Genomic DNA, 23,458 nt, shown 5'->3' on the forward strand with positions numbered 1-23,458 from the left:
CAGCTAAGACAATGACCAAAGCTGTTTTAGCCCAGGGAGTGAGGGATATTGGAGGGTAGAGGGGTGTTTTTTTTGTTGCTCAGTTGACTATTAAAGGAAACTGCAACACACAAACTAAAGGAACACACAGGAACGGCTGTGAGTGTGTGTGTACGATTGGCACACAATGCAGATGTGTGGGCAGTAGGTGCCGTCTGGAGAAAGTGGAGTGGGATGAGAAGGGTGGGCTGCCACTTTAGAAAAAGCGCCTTATTGTTTGATGAGAGGATAAAGGAAATGATCAGACCGTAATCAATCAAAAAACCTGTGACAAATTAACAAAGGCAAGAAACGCGCCCCCTCTCTCTCACCCCCTCCCTCCCCCAACTCATCTCAACGGTGGCCCCACCTGTTTGTCAATAGGCCCCTTCGTTGGCAGCAACTCGCAACTTCGCCATCATTGGTCGAGCATGTGAAAAGTGTTCCATCAAGACTTCAGGTTTTATGGTTGAGTGACTTGTTGTCAGGGGAAAATGGAAAACCGCCATTCAGGTCGTGACGGGTATCGGACAATCAATGTTGGACTTAGTAAGTGGCCAATCTTGAGGAATGCCAGATGCTACGCCGATGTGGATGGAGATGTTTTTACTGGAGAAACCATACCCCCACAAAATGCAGTATGGCCTCCCTGGAGACCCCCGACCCCCCCAACATAAGGCCAATATTCACCCCTCCACCATTCTGCTCCATCCCTATCCAACAGTCATCTTCCTTCCCCTGATAGAATGTAATTTCCTTGATTAGTCCAAGAGCAGCCCTCAATAGCAGCCCTTACTGCATGGTAATGGAGAAAAGACGAGTCCCTCTCACAAGACAGGCATCCATGAGGGACATCAAAGCTACTGGACCTATCTAAACATAGGGGACAAAGACTGCTCTATACAGAATGAGATCACACGCAATGAAAAAACTTATGAGCCATCCGTAAGTGCCATTCTAAACTTTATGGAAATCTGAGGGTGGTATCAGCCTATAGTTCCAAAAGCTGAGATAATTTAATCAAAACAAGTCAGACAACTGTATAAAAAAGTAACACTCTCCCGAGTGGTGCAGCGGTCTAAGGCACTGCATCTCAGTGTTAAAGGTGTCACTACAGACCCTGGTTCAATCCCAGTATCACAACTGAACCTGATCGGGAGTCCCTTTTGGTGGAGCACAATTGGCCCAGCATTGTCTGGATAAGGGGAGGGTTTGACCGGAGTAGACCGTCATTGTATAATAAGAATTAGTTCTTAACTGACTTGCCTAGTTAAATAAAAAATATATACACTACTGTTCAAAAGTTTGGGGTCACTTAGAAATGTTTTTGAAAGAAAAGCACATTTTTTGTCCATTAAAATAACATCAAATTGATCAGAAATACATTGTTAATGTTGTAAACGACTATTGTAGCTGGAAATGGCAGATTTTTTATGGAATATCTACATTGGCGTACAGAGGCCCATTATCAGCAACCATCACTCCTGTGTTCCAATGGCATGTTGAGTTAGCTAATCCAAGTTTATCCTTTTAAAAGGGTAATTGATCATTAGAAAACCATTTTGCATTTATGTTAGCACAGCTGATAACTTGTGCTGATTAAAGAAGCAATAAAACTGGCCTTCTTTAGACGAGTTGAGTATCTGGAGCATCAGCATTTGTGGGTTCGATTACAGGCTCAAAATGGCCAGAAACAAAGACCTTTCTTCAGAAACTTGTCAGTGTATTCTTGTTCAGAGAAAGGAAGGCTATTCCATGCGAGAAATTGCCAAGAAACTGAAGATCTCGTACAACGCTGTGTACTACTCCCTTCACAAACTAGCTCGAACCAGAATAGAAAGAGGAGTGGGAGGCCCTGGTGCACATCTGAGCAAGAGGACAAGTACATTAGAGTGTCTAGTTTGAGAAACAGATGCCTCACAAGTCCTCAACTGGGAGCTTCATTAAATGGTACCCATAAAACACCAGCTTCAACATCAACAATGAAGAGGAGACTCGGGTATGCTGGCCTTCGAGGCAGAGTTCCAATGTCCAGTGTCTGTGTTCTTTTGCCCGTTAATCTTTTACTTTTATTGGCCAGTCTGAGATATGGCTTTTTCTTTGCATTTCTGCCTAGAAGGCCAGCATCCCGGAGTCACCTCTTCACTGTTGACGTTGAGACTGGTGTTTTGTGGGTACCATTTAATGAAGCTGCCAGTTGAGGACTTGTGAGGCGTCTGTTTCTCAAACTATACACTCTAATGTACTTGTCCTCATGCTCAGTTGTTCATTAAATTAGTAATTCAATGAACAACTAGTGGGATTGATGAACAGGGTAGGCCTGCCTGTTCTTTGTTCTTAAATATTTCCCCAAAAGTTCAATGAATGAGGATATAGGCTAATAGCCTCATGAGGGTAGGAAAGTGATGATGTACTGTATATAGCCCTATACTTCAATCATAGTCTATGGTGCCAAGCCAGGGTTCATGTAAATTGTCCAGTGGCAATTTTTATGAATTGTTCAGCAGTCCAATGGCTTGGGGGTAGAAGCTGTCGAGAAGCCTTTTGGTCCTAGACTTGGTGCTCCAGTACCACTTGCCGTGCGGTAGCAGAGTAAATAGTCTATAACTTGGGTGACTGGAGTCTCTGACAATTCTATGAGCTTTCCTCTGACACCGCCTGTTATATATGTCCTGGATGGCAGGAAGCTTGGCCCCAGTGAAGCACTGGGCCGTTCGCACTTCCCTCTGTAGCGCCTTACGGTCAGATGCCGAACAGTTGCCATACCAGGCGGTGATGCAACCGGTCAGGATGCTCTCGCTGGTGCAGCTGTAGAACCTTTTGAGGATCTCGATACCCATGCCAAATCTTTTCAGTCTCCTGAGGGGAAAAAGGTTTTGTCGTGCTCTCTTCACGACTGTCTTGGTATGTTTGGACCATGATAGTTTGTTGGTGATGTGGACACCAAGGAACTTGAAACTCTCGACCCGCTTTTACAGCCCTGTTGATGTTAATGGGGGCCTGTTCGGCCTGCCTTTTCCTGTAGTCCACGATCAGCTCCTTTGTCTTGCAGGGAGAGGTTGTCGTCCTGGCACCACACTGACCTCCTCCCTATAGGCTGTCTCATCATTGTCGGTAATCAAGCCTACTGCTGTTGTGTTGTCAGCAAACTTAATGATGGTGTTTGAGTCGTGTTTGGTGGTGTTGCAGTCGTGGGTGAACAGGGAATACAGGAGGGAAGTACATACCCCTGAGGGGCCCCAGTGTTAAGGATAGCGTGCTCTTACCACTTGGGGGCTGCCCATCAGGAAGTCCAGGATCCAGTTAAAGAGGGAGGTGTTTAGTCCCAGTGTCCTTAGCTTAGTAATGAGCTTTGTGGGCACTATGGTGTTGAACGTTGAGCTGTAGTCAATGAACAGCATTCTTACATAGGTCTTCCTTTTGTCCATGTGGGAAAGGGCAGTGTGGATCTGGGTCACCTATGGATCTGTTGGTGTGGTATGTGAATTGGAGTGGGTCTAAGGTATCTGGGAGGATGCTGTTGATGTGAGCCAATGACCAGCCTCAAAGCACTTCATGGCTACCGACCTGAGTGTGACGGGGCGGTAATCATTTAGGCAGGTCACCTTCGCTTCCTTGGGCACAGGGACTATGGTGGTCTGCTTGAAACATGTTGGTATTACAGACCCGGCCAGGGAGAGGTTGAAAATGTCATAGTGGGATTTTTTATTAGCGTCTGGATTAGTCTCCCGCTCCTTGAAAGCGGCATCTCTAGCCTTTAGTTCGACGCAGATGTTGCCTGTAATCCATGGCTTCTGGTTGGGATATGTACGTACAGTCACTGTGGGGACAACGTCATCTATGCACTTATTGGTGAAGCCGATGACTGAGGTGGTCTATACCTCAAAGCCATTGGATGAATCCCGGAATATATTCCAGTCTGTGCTAGCAAAACAGTCCTGTCCTGTAGCATCCGTGTCATCTGGCCACTTCCTGGTTCCCAGGCAAAATGCACATGTAGCCTACAGTTTACACATCCAAGTGGGATCTTAATTAAGCAATTGTTTATTGCAGGATCTAACATATCATACGAAATGGATGACATAGTACACAATTTAGCAACATTTTCTGGAAGACCATTTTGGCTCCTGAGTACTACTTTAAAACTACTGGCTGAAATGATTTTTAAAAAACTCTGAAGTGTCACTTTAAATCTATCTATTCACTCCAGTGTTAATTTGCTAAATTGTAATTACTCCGCTACTATGGCCTATTTATTGCCTTACCTCCTTACTCCATTTGCACACATTGTATATATATTGTTCTTTTGTGTTATTGACTGTACCTTTGTTTATCCCACGTGTAACTCTGTGTTGTTGTTTATTGTCGCACTGCTTTGCTTTATCTTGGCCAGGTCGCAGTTGTAAATGAGAACTTGTTCTCAACTGGCCTATCTAGTTAAATAATGGTGAAATATATATATATTTTTAAATGAATGAGTCATGATCAGGAAGAACTTTGGGTAACCTGCTGGCCCTTGTGTATGTATTAGTGACTGTGTGAGGTGATGCGAGAACTTCCCACCTATGCCACGAAGATGGCCCTCTGCGGCTCACTGAAGCCTGCCTGGAGGCTGCAAAACTTGGCTCATCCCGCAGGAGCATGGAGAAAGATCCAGTTTGCGTAGGAGGACATGAGGGAGGAAGGGAGGGTGAAGAAAACATGGAAATAGACAGACAGGCTGAACCAAAAGGGAGAACACAGGATTTTTCAAAACCGAATAATGCCTTCATTGTTTGAGGAAAAACCCAAAGGAAAACATTAGGTTACTCTTGTCGATTTATTTCTAGACCTTTAGGCGTTAAATGTTTGTTATCACAACTCAGGGATGATCCCCCATATGTATCAGCCCAACACACCTTAATTCCAATTCAACCTTGATAAAATGCTATTTGAATAACAACTATAATCAATAACACGGGATCCGTGGCCATCATTCATCACACAATTGTTATGATCAATTTCCCAAAGTGGAATTTCGTGTTATGTAATTGTGTCATGCTCTTGTTCCATAATCCAATATATACAGACTATCTGTGATTGTATCCGCTAGGTGGCGACCATGGTCTAAAGTGTTTCATCTTGGACAGCGCTGCACATCACTGGAGACAACTTTCATATGGGGATCACAACGCGGTCCAATGACGAGTAGGCGGTTTAACTCACGTTATGAGAAAAATGACAAATATCTGCCTACACATGACAACGACTAGTCCGAAGAAATAATTAAGATTTTTAGGATTATTTGAGCAAAGCACTTTTGAGACACGTGCTATAGCCTAGACTTAATTAGGGATACCAATGTTGAAACGTTACTGGGAATTTCATCTTTATTATTAATAACAATGTAACATCATTATCTTGGAAGTTTATTGGTTGTCTTTAACAAGAAAAGGAGTGGTGTCCGCATGAAAGAAATGCACTAAATATTACAGTAACAACTGGCCCTTTACACAGTCCCATTTGGCCCAGTGTCCACTCATGGCTGAGGGGTAGGGGGACAGTTAATGATTATTTGGCCGTTTTCCCGTCCACTGCGTTTCCTATTTGGAATGACTGCCGCGTCAGAGCGCTCAGACCCGCCTCCCGGCTGTTTTCGGAGCATCGCTCTATCCCTGCTTCAAACGCATATTCCACAGGGAGAGAGAGTGAGTAAGACCTGCGAGGAGCGGAACGAACGACGAGAAAAAAGGCGAACGACAAATGGCACTCATGGCTGGGATTTTGTTTACGGCGACCTTTGTGCTGCTTGGGATTTCTACGTTAGTTTCTTCGGCACGGATTTACCCTCCAAATGAAGGTAAGACTTGGAATAACAGCGGAGCCCCGTCTTGGACTTCTTCTCCGTTAGTTTATACTCCGTCCACTTTGTGTGTGAGACGGACCACGAGCCCGTTGTCCCGTAGCTATTCTGGACTCGTGCAAGAACCTGCAGCACTCAAATAAGGGGGCAACACAATTATTTTGCTCAACAACATGTGCCATTATTCTCTGACATTGGATTTCCATATGCGTCAAACCCATTGAACGTTTTGTGTCGTAGGCTACTTGGTCCTGGTACCCAAAGTGTTGAAAGCGCTTGGCAGAAAGCCGGAGCGTATGAAGTCTATATGGGGCTCTAGCAGGGTCCGAGTCGAGTGCTGGGAAGTCTTACTTCAGAGTTTCTGTTAATTAAGCAACAGTCACCTTCTTCAACAATTTTTATTTATTTATTGTGCCATATAGGCTACAAAGACTCGATTTTATGTAGCAATCATTATTGATTTGGAGGGCGCCTGTGTCTGGTTTTGTGCAGGACGGTGGTGCACCCCCCCCTTCCAAAATGAGCCATGTTATTTTAGTTCATAACCATGCATTGCAGTCGCAGTTCTGTACAATAATCCCCACTCAATTATCAAGTGGCTCTTGTGCATTTTCTAGGTAAAATGCATTAACTTCAAAACAGTACTCAAAGAATTACCTAAGCCAAGTAATTTCAGATAAATGTTAACATATTAAATTAAATCCACTTTCTAAAATTAAATTAAATTCAGTGAACATTTAAGCGTTTACAATTGAGATTTTCTTCACTGCGCACTGAGAAGATTGCAGTAAGAAATATAAGAGGCTTGATAAATCTCATCACGGATTATTTTTGATTTCTCACTGAAGCAAATTAATTTAGAAGTCCGTGCTCCTCTAATTGATCATCATCGAACCTCAGGAGTTAAAACAGACAAACGGAGTCTCTAGTATCTAGGCCTAGTTCTTAACCAAACATCCAGTTTCACTCACTGGGTTACAATGACAATACCCATATGGTTCTTTATACAAATATCAAATCCCAAACATCCAGTTTCACTCACTGGGTTACAATGACAATACCCATATGGTTCTTTATACAAATATCAAATCCCTGTCAAATGGGGTCCCTTTGTTTTTAATCACAAATCCCCCTGAAAAAAATATCAACATTACGCATTTGAGTAATCCAAACATATGACATATTTTATGGAGTTATATGCGTGGGCATGGGCCTATAGATAGGTCCTTACACACCGATCATTGGCCTATTTCTGACTGGTTTTTCGTTGAGCAGATTGCGCAGAATTTTTTTCCTCGATCAAACTGTATAACTATCCAACTATGGTAACATAACAGCACCGTGGTTTTTCCAAACGGTATATTAGCACAGTAGACCAGATTACACATCATCCGTGTTATGAACAGCCTTAACTGCTCACTTCTCTTTCTATGTTTTTCAGTGACGTTACTGGACTCCAGATCCGTAGCGGGGGAGTTGGGCTGGGTCGCCAACCCAACCGAAGGAGGGGTAAGTGCCCCTCGTTAGGACGCGAGTCCCCCGTTGATTCAAAATGGAGAGATGATGTCCTCTATAGCCTACCGGCCCCCACCCTCCTCTCTCTCTACTTGCGGTAATGGTCAGATTCTAGTCCGATACTGTAGCAGGCGTCGGGTTTCCTGAATAGACCGCGGATTGAATCGGTCTTTGTGGAGAAACTTTATATCCTTTTCCCCCATTGAGGCGCGGGGGAGAGGAACTTGGCAGCACAGAAAGGGCCCTCTGGAATGGATGAATGAAGGGAAAGGGCAGCGGGTTTCAGTCCTCGCTGTATGATTGGATTGGGCCATAAAGCGATAAGGATGTGATCGGACTAAATGCGTGGTCTAATTGGGATATATATAGTTGCGCTGATCATGTACAGAGTGCGACTGTTTCGGGAATGGCCGTGAAGGGGCCCGGGGTGCGCGCGGCTGGGTCCTGTCTGGCACACTCCCCTGTCAGTTGTTCCCCGAGCAGAAGCAGCAGCAGCACTGGCGTCTGATTAATTGCATGGGACCATCTTATAGTTTTAGTCGTTTTTATAGACTAAACCAACAAGGTGTCCCAAAGTAGAGCAACATATGCTATCCAAGAGCAATGACGTTCTTCTGTCTTTTCAGACATCTTCTGGCATATCCATTATATTTTAATGGTACTGTTTATCGTATGCTATAGACCCATAAAAGAAACGTTGATCTTTTGTTGCAGCTCCGCCTCTCCAACTCTTGTTTTATTCACCATGGGGTTGAGTTGTTGTTCAATGAACTTGGTTCGTGTGTGCTGCTGTTAGTTGCTCTCTGTTCCTCCTTCAGCCGTTTCCTCCGTGGCGGAGTGATTGCCAGGGTGCTGGCAGCGCGGACTGGACGACATTCACCCTCTCATTACAACCAATTGCCCACATTCTCTCTCTCCTCCGCTATAGGAGAAATGTGCGGCGTTATCTGCCACAGCGGTTGATGTCCACGATAAAGGGCCAAGCAGAGAAAAGAGAGCAGTGGAATCGAGCAGCGGGGGTTACGGAGTCTCACCCATGTTTAGAGTTATCTCCCCTACTCAAAGGAATAGTGCTTTGAACGAGATTATTTATGATAACACGATGAATCAAATAAAGCGCGGCATACACCCTTCCCCGTAGTAATAGCTCTGTTTGGGCTCCTTTCTCTGCATACTATATAGTCCTAACCAGATACAAGCAGAAGGCTGGTTTATCTGCTTTTGTTTTTAAATGCAATAAATTAGAAAACCATTTTTTTAACCTCATTATGAAACATGTAAAGGCCCAGCGAAGTGAAAAACGTGATTTACCTGTTTTTATGTATATTTCCACACAATAAGGTCAGATAATAATGTGAAATTGTGAAAATTATGATGATGCCCTTTTTAGTGCAAGAATTGTTTGAAAAGACTGCCTGAAATTACAGCATGTTTTGGTGGGATAGAGTTTTGGCCTGTCTGTTGACATCACCAGGTGGTAAATTAGCTAATAGACCAATAAGAAAGAGATTTCCAAACCTCTCTGCCAATAAAAAGCTAGTTCTGAGTTTTCTCCTCCCCACTCAGACCACTCCCAGACAGTCCTAGCAAAATTCTTTACTCTTTGCTGAGAAGCTATTTTGTTTCTTTTTTGACCATTATAATTGAAAACAATCACAGTAAGGTCCTTAATTGTCACCCAGAAATGATTCGATATTGAGATAAAAACTGCTGCATTGGATCTTTATGAGCATGCCATAATGCCCCCAATGCCTTTCAAAACGCCATATACCCTAGGCTCTTTATCATAAGTAAAACAAACATTGCTCCGATAATAATAAGCCAGCCAGTCATCAATAACGTAATCCATACACCCGATCCACATGTGTGCTGTCAAAACCCTCTCCCTCTCCAAAATAATTTGTATACCTACAGAAAGAACACAGAAACACTTTTTCTATTGGGTTTCTGTTCAAATCACTTGGGTTTCTATTCTAATCACTATAAGCCATTACAGACTTAGTGCCTATCCATTAGCTCATACATAAGATTGATTCAATAACCCCTTTCCTTTCTCTTTGCTCTCTTTCTGTATTTCTCTCCATTTCGTGACCTTTAAATGTATCATGGAGTTATGGGGATTTACATTGAGACATTAAATTTGACATTATAGTAATAATGAATGGTGCATGTTCCCCAAGGATTTGGTTGGTTTCCTTTTATGTGGAGATAAAAACTTACAGCACAGTAGAATACAGCACAGTAGGCCTATGTGTACTTATTTCTGATTGTACCAGTAGTAGTTTCATTATAAAAGGCCTTACTATTTATATTAGGCCTTGTCATGCATTTATTATTCTTCAATTGACAAGCTTGGCCATTAAATAATTGGCCTCCCTGGGACACAGATATTGAGTCACCATTTTGCTATGGTCCTTCTCAATGCTCTTTCTCAATGCAAGTCACTGTTTTTATGTGGCCTACCATTTTCCAGAATTTTCTAATGTTGATATAATGTTTGTGAGATGTTTTCCTAACATTGTCTCTGTGTTTGTGTCCTCAGTGGGAGGAGGTGAGCATCATGGATGAGAAGAACATTCCCATCAGGACGTACCAGGTGTGTAACGTCATGGAACCCAACCAGAACAACTGGCTTAGAACGGACTGGATCCTCCGAGGTGGCGCCCAACGTGTCTACATCGAGATCAAGTTCACCCTGCGCGACTGTAACAGCCTCCCTGGTGTCATGGGAACCTGCAAGGAGACCTTCAACCTCTACTACTATGAGTCCAACAACGACAAGGAGCGCTACATCCGAGAGAACCAGTTTGGCAAGATTGACACGGTCGCAGCCGACGAGAGCTTCACCCAGGTGGACATCGGAGATCGCATCATGAAGCTGAACACAGAGGTCAGGGACGTCGGAGCCTTGACCCGGAAGGGTTTCTACCTGGCCTTCCAGGACGTGGGAGCCTGCATCGCCCTGGTGTCTGTCAGGGTGTTTTATAAGAAGTGTCCCATGGCTGTGAGGAACCTGGCCCAGTTCCCTGACACCATCACCGGGGCCGACACCTCCTCACTGGTGGAAGTCCGAGGATCCTGCGTGCATAATTCTGAGGAGCGTGACGTTCCCAAAATGTACTGCGGGGCGGACGGAGAGTGGCTGGTGCCCATCGGGAACTGCCTGTGTAACCCGGGATTCGAGGAGAGGAACGCTAAATGTCAGGGTAAGTTAAGGAGAGAAATCTTCCGTCTGCCTCAGATATATATATTCCTTTAGTCGCTGGCAGCAGCTGTTCTGCAAGGTTATTTATACTTGTCTCTATCTTTCTCTCTTCATTCACCTTCCATCTCTATCTCCAGAAGAAGAAGCCTGCTTCTTTATCATATCTCCCTCCTCTCTCTCTGTAGGTCTCTTTGCCTCACTCCCTCCATGTATCCCGCTCTCTTTGTCTCACTCTCTCCCTCTTGCCCCCTCTCCTCTATTCACCAACCTCTCTCTCTGTTGCTTGTTGTCTTTCTCTCCTCCACCCCTCCCTGCGTCTATCCTACATGGTATCAGGCTGGGTAATAGAAGCAGTGATGATTGTACATTCCGTAATTATCCAGGCCATTGGGATGTTTTAGTTAGGCCAGGAGAACAGGCCTTCTATTGGGATGTGTTAGTTCGACCAGGGGAACAGGCCTGCCTGTCTGCCGTGTGTCTCTGGTGGCTAAATTGCTCAGAAGAGATCAGTCTTAATAGATACCTGTAGCTGCCAGTCTGTCTCTCTCCTCGTAGCCCCAACACCAGACCCAATCCTAGCCAGATGATTCCCAGTCCCTCTCTCCCTATCTCCTCCACTTCCCACCACCAGCCCCAACCCCAGGCAGATGATTCCCAGTCTGTCTCTCTCTATCTCCTCCACTTCCCACCACCAGCCCCAACTCCAGGCAGATGATTCCCAGTCTGTCTCTCTCTATCTCCTCCACTTCCCACCACCAGCCCCAACCCCAGGCAGATGATTCCCAGTCTCTCCCAGTCCCTCTCTCTCCTCGCCACCCCAACACCAGCCCCAACTCCAGGCAGATGATTCCCAGTCTGTCTCTCTCTATCTCCTCCACTTCCCACCACCAGCCCCAACCCCAGGCAGATGATTCCCAGTCTGTCTCTCTCTATCTCCTCCACTTCCCACCACCAGCCCCAACTCCAGGCAGATGATTCCCAGTCTGTCTCTCTCTATCTCCTCCACTTCCCACCACCAGCCCCAACTCCAGGCAGATGATTCCCAGTCTGTCTCTCTCTATCTCCTCCACTTCCCACCACCAGCCCCAACCCCAGGCAGATGATTCCCAGTCTCTCCCAGTCCCTCTCTCTCCTTGCCACCCCACCACCAGCCCCAGCCCCAGGCAGATGATTCCCAGTCTCTCCCAGTCCCTCTCTCTCCTCGCCACCCCAACACCAGCCCCAACCCCAGGCAGATGATTCCCAGTCTGTCTCTCTCTATCTCCTCCACATTCCACCACCAGCCCCAATCCCAGCCAGATGATTCCCAGTCTGTCTCTCTCTATCTCCTCCACATTCCACCACCAGCCCAAATCCCAGCCAGATGATTCCCAGTCCCTCTCTCTCCTCCCCACCCCAACACCAGCCCAAATTCCAGCCAGATGATTCCCAGTCCCTCTCTCTCCTCCCAACCCCAACACCAGCCCAAATCCCAGCCAGATGATTCCCAGTCCCTCTCCCTATCTCCTCCCCACCCCAACACCAGCCCCAATCCCAGCTAGATGATTCCCAGTCCCTCTCTCTATCTCCTCCCCACCCCAACACCAGCCCCAATCCCAGCTAGATGATTCCCAGTCCCTCTCTCTCCTCCCAACCCCAACACCAGCCCCAATCCCAGCCAGATGATTCCCAGTCCCTCTCTCTCCTCCCAACCCCAACACCAGCCCCAATCCCAGCCAGATGATTCCCAGTCCCTCTCTCTCCTCCCAACCCCAACACCAGCCCAAATCCCAGCCAGATGATTCCCAGTCCCTCTCTCTCCTCCCAACCCCAACACCAGCCCCAATCCCAGCTAGATGATTCCCAGTCCCTCTCTCTATCTCCTCCCCACCCCAACACCAGCCCAAATCCCAGCCAGATGATTCCCAGTCCCTCTCCCTATCTCCTCCCCACCCCAACACCAGCCCCAACCCCAGGCAGATGATTCCCAGTCCCTCTCTCTCCTCCCCACCCCAACACCAGCCCAAATTCCAGCCAGATGATTCCCAGTCCCTCTCTCTCCTCCCAACCCCAACACCAGCCCAAATCCCAGCCAGATGATTCCCAGTCCCTCTCCCTATCTCCTCCCCACCCCAACACCAGCCCCAATCCCAGCTAGATGATTCCCAGTCCCTCTCTCTCCTCCCAACCCCAACACCAGCCCCAATCCCAGCCAGATGATTCCCAGTCCCTCTCCCTATCTCCTCCCCACCCCAACACCAGCCCCAATCCCAGCCAGATGATTCCCAGTCCCTCTCCCTATCTCCTCCCCACCCCAACACCAGCCCCAATCCCAGCTAGATGATTCCCAGTCCCTCTCTCTATCTCCTCCCAACCCCAACACCAGCCCCAATCCCAGCTAGATGATTCCCAGTCCCTCTCTCTATCTCCTCCCCACCCCAACACCAGCCCAAATCCCAGCTAGATGATTCCCAGTCCCTCTCTCTCCTCCCCAACCCAGCTCCAATCCCAACCAGATGTTTCCAATTCTCTCTCTCTCCTCCCCACCAGTAGCCCCAATCCCAGTCAGATAATTCTCTTCTCAGTAGGTCCAGTGCTCATTCACCTCATTATATGCTGGTGGATGAGAGGTGGAAAGAAACACACACACACACACACACACACACACACACACACAGCATTGAGGGTGAGGGGGAAAAAATGCTACAAGTGTTTGTTTTACTCTTCCATCTCAATGATCCCTCTTGGTTCTGTTTAATGTTTGAGTGGCTATACGTAGTGGATGTCTTATATTAACCATCAGCATATGAATAAAAACATGGCAATGCAAGAAAACAAAATTCTACTCAAAAGCCAGTGGAGAGCATATATATGTTGAATCTGTCGATACAATTACCAAGGATATATAGGCCTGCTGTGTGTTTCTCTCTTGGTGCGTGGCTACAATGGGGGACGGGCCACTCTACCTACCTTCATTTACGGGGGAGCCTTTAAGCTCTATCTCAGAGGACTAATTGCCTGACAAACAGGCCTGGTGATTTAGGGTACTAGGGCTGGCTCCTTCTGAGGGGGGACGAGGAGGGCGCACTGAGGTACAAATGGTCACAGATGGTGTGTGTGTGTGTGGGAAAGGTTGCGGGTGAGGGGGTAGCATTTCGTGGCAAGAATGTTCTTTGGAATGGAGCCCGTCTCCCCTGTTGGTGGCTGTGGCTGTGTGGATAGCTGGGGCCAGTTTCTCACTCCCCTGGGTTGTCTTCAAAGAAGGCGAAGGCAGAGATGGAGAGCAGATTGAGGGTAGTTAAATACACTTGTTCAATTCAGTTAATCTCTTTGAATGATTATGTATCATTACTGGTTTGAGTCAGAAATATTTAGTTCCCTCCCATACCAATCTCACGGGCAACTATCACATCAGAGTTAGTTCAGACACACACTCACGTTCTGCCTGGGTCTCCATGGCTACCAGAGCGTCAGTCCAGGGTTCACCTCAGTGTTTGATGGGTTAAAAGGTGGAGCTCACTGTCAGCCTTCAAGTGCACTGATGAGCTGGTTAATATTCCACAGCATGACGAGGCAGAATAGTGGGGGGCTCAACTTCAATATTATCATGTGGTCCAAGACACTAAAGAGGGGCTGAGATGGGGGGGTTGGGTCTCAAGTCCTCTGTCAGAAAGAGGGTGTGTGTGTGTGCAAAGGTTATGGGGGTACCTTGGCCTCTGGTTCCCAGCAGTGGTGAGTGAATGGGACTCCTCCATCATTGTTGGAGCAGTGAGGTTGGGGGGTGTGTGGGTTAGGGGGGGTCAGGGGATTGTGAACGCTGGCTGAGGGTCAAAGGTCACTAAGTTGTTCATCCATCTTGCTGGTATGTGTGACAAGGTCGTGGGCCAGGATTGATTAAGATGTCAGTATCCTGACAGCTGGGAGCTCGGGGGCCGCCAGGATGTACACAGAGCACAGGGGCCAAGGGGTAAAGAGGCCAGGCAGGGCCCCTCGTTTTTGGGTTTGCTTTTGGGTACCTTTCTTTTCTCTCTCATTCCCTTGTTTTTATGAGCTTGGGTAGCAGGGTAGCAGGGTAGCGCTCTCTCCCGCTAGTCGTCTGTTGAGGGTGACTCCATTGTTGGGGGGGGGGGGTCATGTGGTTGTATGTGTGAGTGTGTGTATCGATGTGGGTGTTTATGTGTGAGTTAGTCTGTGTATTGCGTTCATGTGGGTTAATGTGTGTGACTGTGTGTTTGTGTTGGAGGTTCGACAGATTATGGTTTTTCAATGCTGATACCGATACGGATTATTGGAGGACCAAAAAGCCGATACCGATTAATCGCCCAATTTTTTTCCCAATTTATTTGTAATAATCACAACTACAACAATACTGAATGAACACTTATTTTAACTTAATATAATACATCAATAAAATCAATTTAGCCTCAAGTAAATAATGAAACATGTTCAATTTGGTTTAAATAATGCAAAACAAAGTGTTGGAGAAGAAAGTAAAAGTTCAATTATGTGCTATGTAAGAAAGTTAATGTTTCAGTTCTTTGCTCAGAACATGAGAACATATGAAAGCTGGTGGTTCCTTTTAACATGAGTCTTCAATATTCCCAGGTAAGAAGTTGATAGGCTTGAAGTCATAAACAGCGCAATGCTTGACGCACAACGAAGAGCTGCTGGCAAAACACATGAAAGTGCTGTTTGAATGAATGTTTACACGCCTGCTTCTGACTACCACCACTCAGTCAGATACTTAGATACTTCCATGCTTGTATGTTCAGTCAGATTATATGCAATGCAGGACACGCTAGATAATATCTAGTAATATCATCAACCATGTGTAGTTAACTAGTGATTATGATTGATTGATTTTTATAAGATAAGTTTAATGCTCGCTAGCAACTTACCTTGGCTTATTGCATTCACGTAACAGGTAGTCAGTCTCCTTGTGGAGTGCAATGAGAGAGAGGCAGGTCGTTATTGCGTTGGACTAGTTAACTGTAAGATTGCAAGAATGGATCCCTTAAGCTGACAGTGTGAAAATCTGTTGTTCTGCCCCTGAACGAGGCAGTTAACCCACTGTTCCTAGGTCGTCATTGAAAATAAGAATGTGTTCTTAATTAATTGACTTGCCTAGTTAAATAAAGGTATACATTTTTTTTAAATCTGCAAATCAGCGGCCAAAAATACCGATTTCCAATTGTTATGAAACTTGAAATCCGCCCTAATTAATCGGCCATTCCGATTAATCGGTCGACCTCTAGTTTGTGTGTACAGGTTTGTATGTGTATTGTGTTCATGTGTGTGCGTTTCTGTGTGTATGTGTTGGAGGCAGGCGACTTGGGAAGTGTGACAGTCGTGTGGAGCAGGATGGGGGAGAAAGGGTAGTAGTGGTCGGTGCCGTTTAAGATGGAAGCTACTCACTGAAAAAAAATATATATATATGGGCATGTCCTTATTTCTATTACAGCTGTAAGGGTTTTCCTGTGGTGAAGTAGAGGAGGACCAAAACGTGGCGTGGTTATATTGATTCATGTTTAATTAAAACAGATAAACATGAACACTACAAAACAACAAATGTGGAAAAACCAAAACAGTCCTATCTGGTGCCACAAAGACAGGAACAATCACCCACAAAACCCAACACAAAACAGGCTACCTAAATATGGTTCCCAATCAGAGACAATGACTAACACCTGCCTCTGATTGAGAACCATATCAGGCCTAACATAGAAATGGACAAACCAGACACACAACATAGAATGCCCACCCAGCTCACGTCCTGACCAACACTAAAACAAGGAAAACACACACGAACGATGGTCAGAACGTGACAGTACCCCCCCCTCAAGGTGCGGACTCCGAACGCACAACCTAAACCTATAGGGGAGGGTCTGGGTGGGCATCTCTCCGCGGTGGCGGCTCTGGAGCTGGACGTGGACCCCACTTCATAATTGTCTTAGTCCCCCTCCTTAGCGTCCCTTGAGTGGTGACCCTCGTCGCTAACCTCGGCCTAGGAACCCTGGTGGTTCTGGCAGATCCTGGCTGGCTGGCGGTTCCGGCAGATCCTGGCTGACTGGCGGTTCCGGCAGATCCTGGCGGAATGGCGGATCCTGGTTGACTGGCGGATCCTGGCTGACTGGCGGATCTGGCGGATCATGGCTGACTGGCGGATCCTGGCTGACTGGCGGATCCTGGCTGACTGGCAGTTCTGGCAGATCCTGGCTGAATGGCGGATCCTGGCTGACTGGCAGTTCTGGCGGATCCTGGCTGAATGGCGGATCCTGGCTGAATGGCGGATCTGGAAGATCCTGGCTGAATGGCGGATCCTGGCTGAATGGTAGTTCTGGCGGATCCTGGCTGGATGGCGGCTCCTGGCTGACTGGCAGTTCTGGCAGATCCTGGCTGAATGGCGGATCCTGGCTGACTGGCGGATCTGGAAGATCCTGGCTGACTGGCGCATCCTGGCTGACTGGCGCATCCTGGCTGACTGGCAGTTCTGGCAGATCCTGGCTGAATGGCGGATCCTGGCTGAATGGCAGATCTGGAAGAGTCTGGTTGACTGGCAGATCTGGAAGAGTCTGGCTGACTGGCAGATCTGGAAGAGTCTGGCTGACTGGCAGATCTGGAAGAGTCTGGCTGACTGGCAGATCTGGAAGAGTCTGGCTGACTGGCAGATCTGGAAGAGTCTGGCTGACTGGCAGATCTGGAAGAGTCTGGCTGACTGGCAGATCTGGAAGAGTCTGGCTGACTGGCAGATCTGGAAGAGTCTGGCTGGCTGGCAGATCTGGAAGAGTCTGGCAGATCTGGAAGAGTCTGGCTGACTGGCAGATCTGGAAGAGTCTGGCTGACTGGCAGATCTGGAAGAGTCTGGCTGACTGGCAGATCTGGAAGAGTCTGGCTGACTGGCAGATCTGGAAGAGTCTGGCTGACTGGCAGATCTGGAAGAGTCTGGCTGACTGGCAGATCTGGAAGAGTCTGGCTGACTGGCAGATCTGGAAGAGTCTGGCTGACTGGCAGATCTGGAAGAGTCTGGCTGGCTGGCAGATCTGGAAGAGTCTGGCTGGCTGGCAGATCTGGAAGAGTCTGGCTGACTGGCAGATCTGGAAGAGTCTGGCTGACTGGCGGATCCTGGCAGACTGACAGCTCTGGCTGCTCCACACTGACCGACAGCTCTGGCTGCTCCACACTGACCAACAGCTCTGGCAGCTCCTTGCAGACTGACAGCTCCTTGCAGACTGGCAGCTCCATGTAGACTGGCAGCTCCATGCAGACTGGCAGCTCCATGCAGACTGGCAGCTCTGGCTGCTCCATGCAGACTGACAGCTCTGGCTGCTCCATGCAGACTGACAGCTCTGGCTGCTCCATGCAGACTGACAGATCTGGCTGCTCCATGCAGACTGGCAGCTCTGGCTGCTCCAAGCAGACTGGCAGTTCTGGCTGCTCCAAGCAGACTGGCAGCTCTGGCTGCTCCAAGCAGACTGGCAGCTCTGGCTGCTCCAAGCAGACTGGCAGCTCTGGCTGCTCCAAGCAGACTGACAGCTCTGGCTGCTCCATGCAGACTGGCTGCTCTGGCTGCTCCATGCAGACTGGCAGCGCTGGGCCGACTGGCGGCACTGGCGGCGCTGGGCCGACTGGCGGCGCTGGGCTGACTGGCGGCGCTGGGCTGACTGGCGGCGCTGGGCAGACTGGCGGCACTGACGGCGCTGGGCCGAATGGCGGCGCTGGGTAGACTGGCGGCGCTGGGCAGACTGGCGGCGCTGGGCAGACTGGCGGCACTGGGCAGACTGGCGGCGCTGGGCAGACTGGCGGCGCTGGCGGCGCTGGGCAGACGGGTAGCTCAGGCGGCGCTGGGCAGACTGGCAGCCCTGGCGGCGCTGGGCAGACGGGTAGCTCAGGCGGCGCTGGGCTTACGGGTAGCTCAGGCGGCGCTGGGCAGACGGGTAGCTCAGGCGGCGCTGGGCAGACGGGTAGCTCAGGCGGCGCTGGGCAGACGGGTAGCTCAGGCGGCACTGGGCAGACGGGTAGCTCAGGCAGTGCTGATCAGAGAAGCTCTGGCGCCTCTGGACTGAGGGGAGGAAACTCTGGTAGCGCCGGACAGGCGGGAGCACCTGTGTTGATGGAACGGAGAGACAGCCTGGTGCGGGGTGCCAGCACTGGTGGTACCGGGCTGGGGACACACACCTGAGGGCGAATGCCTTGCATACTACGCCAAAGTAACTCCTCTCTCTCTTCACACTCCCCCAATTCTATTAACACCTCCTCGAGTGTCTCCTCATCTCCCATCCGTTCACTCTCCTCCATTCTGTCCAATAACTCCTCGACCCTCTCAGACTCAGCCCTCAGCTTCGCCGATAGCTCCGAATACATCGATGGCTCCTTACGGTTAACAGGGGGAGTTGGCTCAGGTCTGGCTCCTGCCTCTGCCACACTCTCCCTGTGCCCGCCCCAAGAAATTTTTGGGGGTACCTCTTGGGCTTCCAGCCGCTCTGCCGTGCTAGCTCCTCATAATACCGCCTCTCTGCTTTCGCTGCCTCCAGCTCGGCTTTGGGGCGGCAATATTCCCCTGGCTCTGCCCAGGGTCCTTTCCCGTCAAGGATCTCCTCCCAAGTCCATTCCTCCAAATAGTGCAGCCTCTCCCACTGCTGCTGCTGCTGCTGTTGCTCCTGCTGCTGCTGCTTCTCCTGCTGCTGCTTCTGCTGCTGCCTCTGTTGCTTCTCCTGCTGCTGCTTCTGCTGCTGCTGTTGCTCCTGCTGCACCTGTCGCTTCTCCTGCTGCCTCCGTTTACCACGTTGCTTGGTCCTTGGTTGGTGGGTGATTCTGTAAGGGTTTTCCTGTGGTGAAGTAGAGGAGGACCAAAACGCGGCGTGGTTATATTGATTCATGTTTAATTAAAACAGATAAACATGAACACTACAAAACAACAAACGTGGAAAAACCAAAACAGTCGTATCTGGTGCCACAAACACAAAGACAGGAACAATCACCCACAAAACCCAACACAAAACAGGCTACCTAAATATGGTTCCCAATCAGAGACAATGACTAACACCTGCCTCTGATTGAGAACCATATCAGGCCTAACATAGAAATGGACAAACCAGACACACAACATAGAATGCCCACCCAGCTCACGTCCTGACCAACACTAAAACAGGGAAAACACACACGAACGATGGTCAGAACGTGACAACAGCATATTGGATGACTGTCATTTCTATTCCATTCAGCCAGTTCAATGTAACATTGATATGTTTAGGCTACTACATGATACTCTAATTTTCCCTGTACCCATCATGAGTTTCTATTGGACAAATTCAGGTATGTTTATCCCCATTTAATTCCGTTTGCTTCCGTTTAAGAAACGTTTTTCAACAGAATCGACAGAATGAATACAACCCTGATCACACGCAAACGGTTCACTTTCCAAGCCTCATATAATTGTTGTATCCTTCTGCCATCTATGCTTTCTCCTCCTCTCACCTTATCCCTTCGCTTGTGGACTTCGGTGCACAACACAACAGCTGTCTGTGACCAGGCGAAAAAACCTTTCCAAATCATACCTTCATATCATAACTGCTACACACAGCCTACATCGTTGTCACCATATTAGCTAACGTAATGTCATAGTCAACATAGCTACTAGAACTAACGCATTAGTAAATCCCTTACAATAATGCAGTACATTGTACACACTGTAAGCAGTTTAGCAGTTACACCAGCGGGCCACGGGGGCATTAAATTAGTAAATTCAAAAGCTTACCTTGACTTGGAAGAGTTCCAGTGTTGGATAGTTGTAGCGTGCTAGCTAACATAGCATCCCTCTGTTTGAGCCGGGTGTTTGAGTAGGCTAAACTAGCTAGCTGCATTTGCTACCTAAGTAAGAAGAAATTAAGAAGTTTGTTTGTGGAAGGCAGTGAGCACCATGAGCCTCCTAAGTTTTGTATTGAAGTCCATATACCCAGAGGAGGACAGAATCTAGATGCCCTCCAGCTACACACTGGTGCCTCCCTACAGAGTCCTGTTGAGGCTACTGTAGACCTTAATTGCAAAACAGTGTGCTTTAATAAAATCAAACTTCATTTGTCACATGCGCCGAATACAACAAGTGTAGACCTTACCGTGAAATTCTTACTTACAAGCCTATAACCAACAGTGCAGCTCAAGAAGAGTTTAGAAACTATTTACCAAATAAACTAAAGTAAATTTAAATGTAGTAGTCCGGTGGCCATTTGATTAATTGTTCAGCAGTCTATTGGCTTGGGTGTAGAACCTGTTAAGAAGCCTTTTGGTCTCCGGTAACGCTTGCCGTGCGGTAGCAGAAAAAAACTATCTATGACTTGGGTGACTGGAGTCTCTGACAATTTTATGGGCTTACCTCTGACACCGCCTATTATATATGTCCTGAATTGCAGGAAGCTTGGCCCCAGTGATGTATTGGGCCGTACGCACTACCCTCTGTAGCGCCTTACGGTCAGATGCCGAACAGCTGCCATACCAGGCCGTGGTGCAACCAGTCAGGATGTTCTCGATGGTGCAGCTGTAGAACGTTTTGAGGATCTGGGGACCCATGACAAATCTTTTCAGTCTCCTGAGGGGGAAAAGGTTTTGTTGTGCCCTCTTCACAACTGTCTTGGTGTGTTTGGACCGATAAATCGTTGGTGATGTGGACACCAAGGAACTTGAAACTCTCGACCCGCTCCACTACAACCCCGTTGATGTTAATGGGGGCCTGTTCGGCCCACCTTTTCCTGTAGTCAACGATCAGCTCCTTTGTCTTGCTCCTTTGTCTTGAGTGAGAGGTTGTTGTCCTGGCACCACACTGCCAATTCTCTGATCTTCTCCCTATAGGCTGTCTCATCGTTATTGGTAATCAGGCCTACCACTGCTGTGGCGTCAGCAAACTTAATTGTGTTGGAGTCGTGTTTAGCCACAGTCATGGGTGAACATGGAGTAAGGGAGGGGACTAATTACACACCAATGAGGGGCCCCAGTGTTGGGGATCAGTATGGCAGACACGTTGTTGCCTACCTTTACCACCTGGCGGCGGCCCGTCAGGAAGTCCAAAATTCAGTAGCAGAGGGAGGTGTTTAGTCCCAAGGTCCTTAGCATAGTGATGAGCTTCGTGGGCACTATGGTGTTGAACACTGAGCTGTAGTTAATGAACAGCATTCTCACATGTGTTCCTTTTGTCCATGTGGGAAAGGGCAGTGTGGAGTGTGATTGATATTGCATCATCTGTGGATCTGTTCTTGTGGTATGTGAATTGGAGTGGGTCTAAGGTATCCGGGAGGATGCTGTTGATGTGAGCCATGACCAGCCTTTCAAAGCACTTCGTGGCTACCGGCATGAGTGCTACGGGGCGGTAAACTTTTAGGCAGGTCACCTTCGCTTCCTTGGGCACAGGGACTATGGTGGTCTGCTTGAAACATGTAGGTATTACAGACTGAGTCAGGGAGAGTTTGAAAATGTCTGTGAAAACACTTGCCAGTTGGTCCGCGCATGCTTTGAGTTCATGTCCTGGTAATTCGTCTGGCCAGTGGCTTTGTGAATGTTGACCTGTTTAAAGGTCTTGCTCACATCGGCTACTGAGAGCGTGATCACACAGTCATCCAGAACAGCTGATGCTCTAGTGCATGCTTCAGTGTTTCTTGCCTCGAAGCGAGCATAAAAGGCATTTAGCTCGTCTGGTTGTCTCGCGTCACTGGGGAACTCGCGTCTAGGTTTCTCTTTGTAGTCCATAATAGCTTTCAAGCCCTGTCACATCCGACGAGCGTCAGAGCCGGTGTAGTAGGATTCAAGCTTAATTGTGTTTTGACGCTTTGCTTGTTTGATGGTTTGTCTGAGGGCATAACAGGATTTCTTATAGGCATCCGGATTAGTGTCCCGCTCCTTGAAAGCGGCAGCTCTATCCTTTAGCTCGATGCGGATGTTGCCTGTCATCCATGGCTTCTGGTTGGGATATGTACGTATGTACGTACGGTCACTTTGGGACAACATCATCGATGCACTTATTGATGAAGCCAATGACTGAGGTGGTATACTCCTCAATGCCATTAGATGAATCCCGGAACATATTCCAGTCTGTTCATTGCAAAACAGTCCTGTAGTGTAGGATCCGCGTCATCTGACCACTTCTGTATTGAGCGTGTCACTGGTACTTCCTGCTTTAGTTTTTGCTTGCAAGCAGGAATCAGGAGGATATAATTATGGTCAGATTTGCTAAATGGAGGATGGGGGAGAGCTTTGTATGCATCTCTGTGTGTGGAGTAAAGGTGGTCTAGAGGTTTTTTTCCCTCTGGTTGCACATCACCACGCTGGTAAAAATGTGGTAAAACTGATTTAAATTTGCTTCCATTAAAGTCCCCAGCTACGAGGCGCGTTGCTTCTGGGTGAGCATTTTCTTGTTTGCTTATGGCCTTATAGAGGTGGTTGTAGTGGCAGCATCAGTCTGTGGTGGTAAATAGACAACTATGAATAATATAGATGAAAAATCTCTTGGTAGATAGTGTGGTCTACAACTTATCATAAGGTACTTTACCTCAGGTGTGCAATACTTCGAGACTCCTTTAATATTAGATATCACACACCAGCTGTTATTGACAAAAAGACACACACCCCCACCCCTCGTTTTACCAAACGGTGCATTGAAAATACCTCCAGCTCTATATTGTCCGCGTCGTCGTTCAGCCACGATTCAGTGAAACATAGGATATTACAGTTCTTATGTCCCATTAGTAGGATAATCATATTCGTAGGTCATCCATTTTATTTTCGAATGATGTAGCGGGAGTTTAAAAATCAAAAATCTAATTTTATTTGTCACATACACATGATTAGCAGATGTTAAGGCGAGTGTAGCGAAATGCTAATTTGTGTAAGAGTATGCTAAGCTAGCTTAGCATTTT

General features: G+C 47.7%; 1 protein-coding gene across 3 annotated transcripts in view; it reads left to right on the top strand.

Annotated features, from left to right (window-relative positions):
• The first annotated feature begins 5,696 nt into the window (after positions 1 to 5,696).
• The window catches only part of LOC135553101 (ephrin type-A receptor 4), an 80,136-nt gene continuing 62,374 nt past the window's right edge, over positions 5,697 to 23,458 (top strand). For all 3 annotated transcript variants that reach the window (XM_064985200.1, XM_064985201.1, XM_064985202.1), the window contains exons 1-3: positions 5,697 to 5,857; positions 7,302 to 7,369; positions 9,918 to 10,581. In XM_064985200.1, the coding sequence (XP_064841272.1) occupies positions 5,761 to 5,857; positions 7,302 to 7,369; positions 9,918 to 10,581 (829 nt within the window). In that variant the 5' untranslated portion in view covers positions 5,697 to 5,760. The remainder of the gene's footprint in view (positions 5,858 to 7,301; positions 7,370 to 9,917; positions 10,582 to 23,458) is intronic.

This window comes from Oncorhynchus masou, chromosome 13 (genome assembly GCF_036934945.1).
Source record: "Oncorhynchus masou masou isolate Uvic2021 chromosome 13, UVic_Omas_1.1, whole genome shotgun sequence".
NCBI classification, from domain to species: domain Eukaryota; kingdom Metazoa; phylum Chordata; class Actinopteri; order Salmoniformes; family Salmonidae; genus Oncorhynchus; species Oncorhynchus masou.